The sequence below is a fragment of the Pyrus communis genome, chromosome 5 (genome assembly GCF_963583255.1).
Source record: "Pyrus communis chromosome 5, drPyrComm1.1, whole genome shotgun sequence".
Classification (NCBI taxonomy): Eukaryota; Viridiplantae; Streptophyta; class Magnoliopsida; order Rosales; family Rosaceae; genus Pyrus; species Pyrus communis.
The window spans coordinates 16,969,462-16,972,491 of record NC_084807.1 but is presented as its reverse complement, the minus strand read 5'-3'; the positions used below and the strand labels follow the sequence as shown (position 1 = coordinate 16,972,491).

At 49.0% G+C, this 3,030-nt stretch overlaps 1 protein-coding gene across 1 annotated transcript; it reads right to left on the bottom strand.

Annotated features, from left to right (window-relative positions):
• Positions 1-1,669: 1,669 nt before the first annotated feature.
• LOC137734315 (uncharacterized) lies at positions 1,670-2,107 on the bottom strand. Its single transcript, XM_068473605.1, has one exon. The coding sequence runs from the start codon at positions 2,105-2,107 to the stop codon at positions 1,670-1,672; it is 438 nt and encodes a 145-aa protein (XP_068329706.1).
• Between the last annotated feature and the right edge of the window lie 923 nt (positions 2,108-3,030).

The following is a 3,030-nucleotide window of genomic DNA, read 5'->3' as shown; positions in this document are numbered from 1 at the left end:
GTTTTTAATCGTCACCCGGTTCAATTGCCTGTAGTCGATACACAACCTCAAAGTTCCATCCTTCTTCCTCACAAACAAAACTGGAGCGCCCCAAGGCGAAGTACTAGGCTGGATGAATCCCTTATCCACTAACTCCTGCAGCTCAACTTTCAATTCCCTTAACTCCGCGGGAGCCATACGATAAGGATTTAAAGAAATAGGATTTGTACCTGGAAGCAACTCAATAGTGAACTCCACGTCTCGATCTGGGGGTAAACCAGGTAAATCCTCGGGGAATACATCAGGGAAGTGTCTGACCACTCTCACATCCTCAACTCTGCTAGGAACAGCCTCATCTAGCACCACATGAGCTAGGTACCCCTGACAACCCTTTGACAACAACTTTTTCGCTCGCAACGCCGAAATAACGCCGTGTCTCACCCCACTTTGCTCACCCACAAAAGTAACCACAGGTAGTCCAGGTCGGTAAAACGTAACTACTTTCCCGTAACAGTCGATGTTGGCACGATAGAAATGTAACCAATCCGTGCCCAGAATCACATCAAAGTCAACAATATCTAAGGGGATAAGATCGGCTGACAAAGCAACACCCTCTACAATCACTGGACAACCTGGGTACACACAATCTACGACACATCTCTCTCATCTAGGCATAACAAACTCTAAATCATACCCTAGAGGTGTGGGGCGAGGTTGCGTCACTTGAGCAAATGTATGAGAAATTACGGAATGTGTAGCTCCACAATCGATTAAGACTCTAGCAAAACAACCAAAAATGTTTAACGTACCCATAATCAAGTCTGGGTTGTTCTGAGCGTCCTGCAGGGAAATATTGTGAAGACGCCCTAGGCCCTGCTGACGTCCGCCGCGGCCTCTGCTCGCCTGAACACCGCGTCCCTGAGCACCACGCCCCTGACTGGGCTGACCCGACTGTCTCGAAGACCTTGCACTGCTAGTGGCAATCTCACCCTGCTGATACTGTCCTCCCTGATACCACTGAGAGCCACCTACTAGAGCTGAAGGATACGGCATATAGCCGCCCGAATACTGAGGATAGCCACCCTGGGAATAGGGATCCTGGGGATACTGATACTGCCCTAGAGCATAAGGGACAGCATCGCCTTGATAGTGGTAAGCACCACCTCGACCAGTCTGGCAGTAGCTAGTCGGACCCTGGATCTGCTGGAGCGGTGCAGGTAGTGGCATAAAGGTCTGCTGCGGTTTCTGCTGCTGACCCTGGGACAATTCGCAGTTCTATGTCCCACCTGTCCACACGTGAAGCAACCACTGCTGCCACGCCTACACTCGCCGAAATGCCGGTTGTTACACCTGCGGCAAACAGGGGCTCTACCTCGACCACCATCGCCCTGCCTCTGGCCTCTAGCACCACCAGAAAATCTACCTCCACGACCCTGTTCAGTGGCACTGAAGCCATCACTAGAAGAACTAGAACTAGCACCACCCCTCTTAAAGTTCTGAGTCTTACCAGGCCCGAGCGACGTTTGCCTTTTACCCTTGTCGTCTTTCTTCTGGTTGCCATCCTTCTCTTCTTCTTCACTGTCACTCGACATATTCTCAGAATCCTCAATCCTCAGCAGTATCTCGTAGAAGTCCTGGTAAGTCTCACAGTGAGTAGTAGACGTCATCGAACGCCACAACTTCTTAGTACCTAGGCGGAAACGACCGCCGGATTACCAACGACATCAGGATGGTAACGGGACAAATCCGTAAACTTACGATAGTACTCATTAGCCGTCATCTTCCGCTGTCTCAGCTCGGTAAACTCCTGCTTCTTACGGTCAATGTACTCAGGGGGCACAAATCTCCTCTTGAACAACTCCTTGAAAACGTCCCAATCAGTCCTTTCAGCTAAAGTCAGGCGACGGAGCTCCTGCTCCCACCAGGCTGCAGACTCCGTACCCAGAAACCATGAGGTCGTCTCGACCCACCTCTCAACAGAAAGGTTCCCTTGATTGTGCAGCACACGGAAAGTCTTCTCTATGTGCTCTAACCAACGCTCTGCGCCCTCATGCCCCTCACTACCTTCGAACTTATCCAATTTCAGATTGTACATAGTCTCCAGATGAGTCCTCTGGGGAGGGCGCATCGCTGACTGAAGGGCTGTAGCAATAACTTCCCCCAACTGAGCAACATCGGGGAAGCTAGACTCGGAAGAGCGACGTGGTTCCCGACGAGGCGGCATAATTCTGACAGAAGACACCAAAACCATTAGAATACTCACAAGGACACAGGACTGCCAAACCTAAGCTCTGATACCAAACTGACACACCCCGACCGAGATCGGAGCGTGTTAGCCGTCACACGAAGGTGACGTAGCCATGTGCACGTGTGGAAGCTAATAAAGTAGTAATATAAAAGTACGAATAATTTAAAAACTAGCATACAAAGTCCTAGAACAAGTGCTAGCATAAGTGAAACACAATTCAGAGCAGGTCTACAGCAGTCCAAAAGAAGATTGCGACAATAGTACACCCGAAGGTGACCCTACAATGGTGAGTGTCTGTCAAAAACGCCGGAAAAGCCCTCAGGGGAAACCACCGAAACTGCTAATCAACTAGAACCTGGAGGGGCGCAAAACAAAAGCGTGAGTGGGCAAAAACAAATCTTTTCGAAAACCATTTAGCAAAATACATTCTAACCCCTCGCCGTAAAACCTGTATACTTCCCAAAAAATAATCATATATACATATGTATAAATATGCCAATCATGCTCAAGGGTATGTCAATCATGCTCAACAATGTGCCATGTCAAAGCCTCATAATGATATGCAAGTGCTCAGGTATAACTCATATCAATAGCATAACATCTGGCAGCCGGAGTCACCTAACGTGACCTGTACGGCTGCATATAGAGCTCAAATCTCAAACTCAATAACTGAACCTGCCCACGAGTCGGAACCACCTAAAGTGGTCTGTACGACAGGCCTGGGTGTAATATATATATATACGCTCTAGTGTTACGATCACGTGAAGACTGTGCGAATAATCGCGGGTCACCTACAAGTCGGA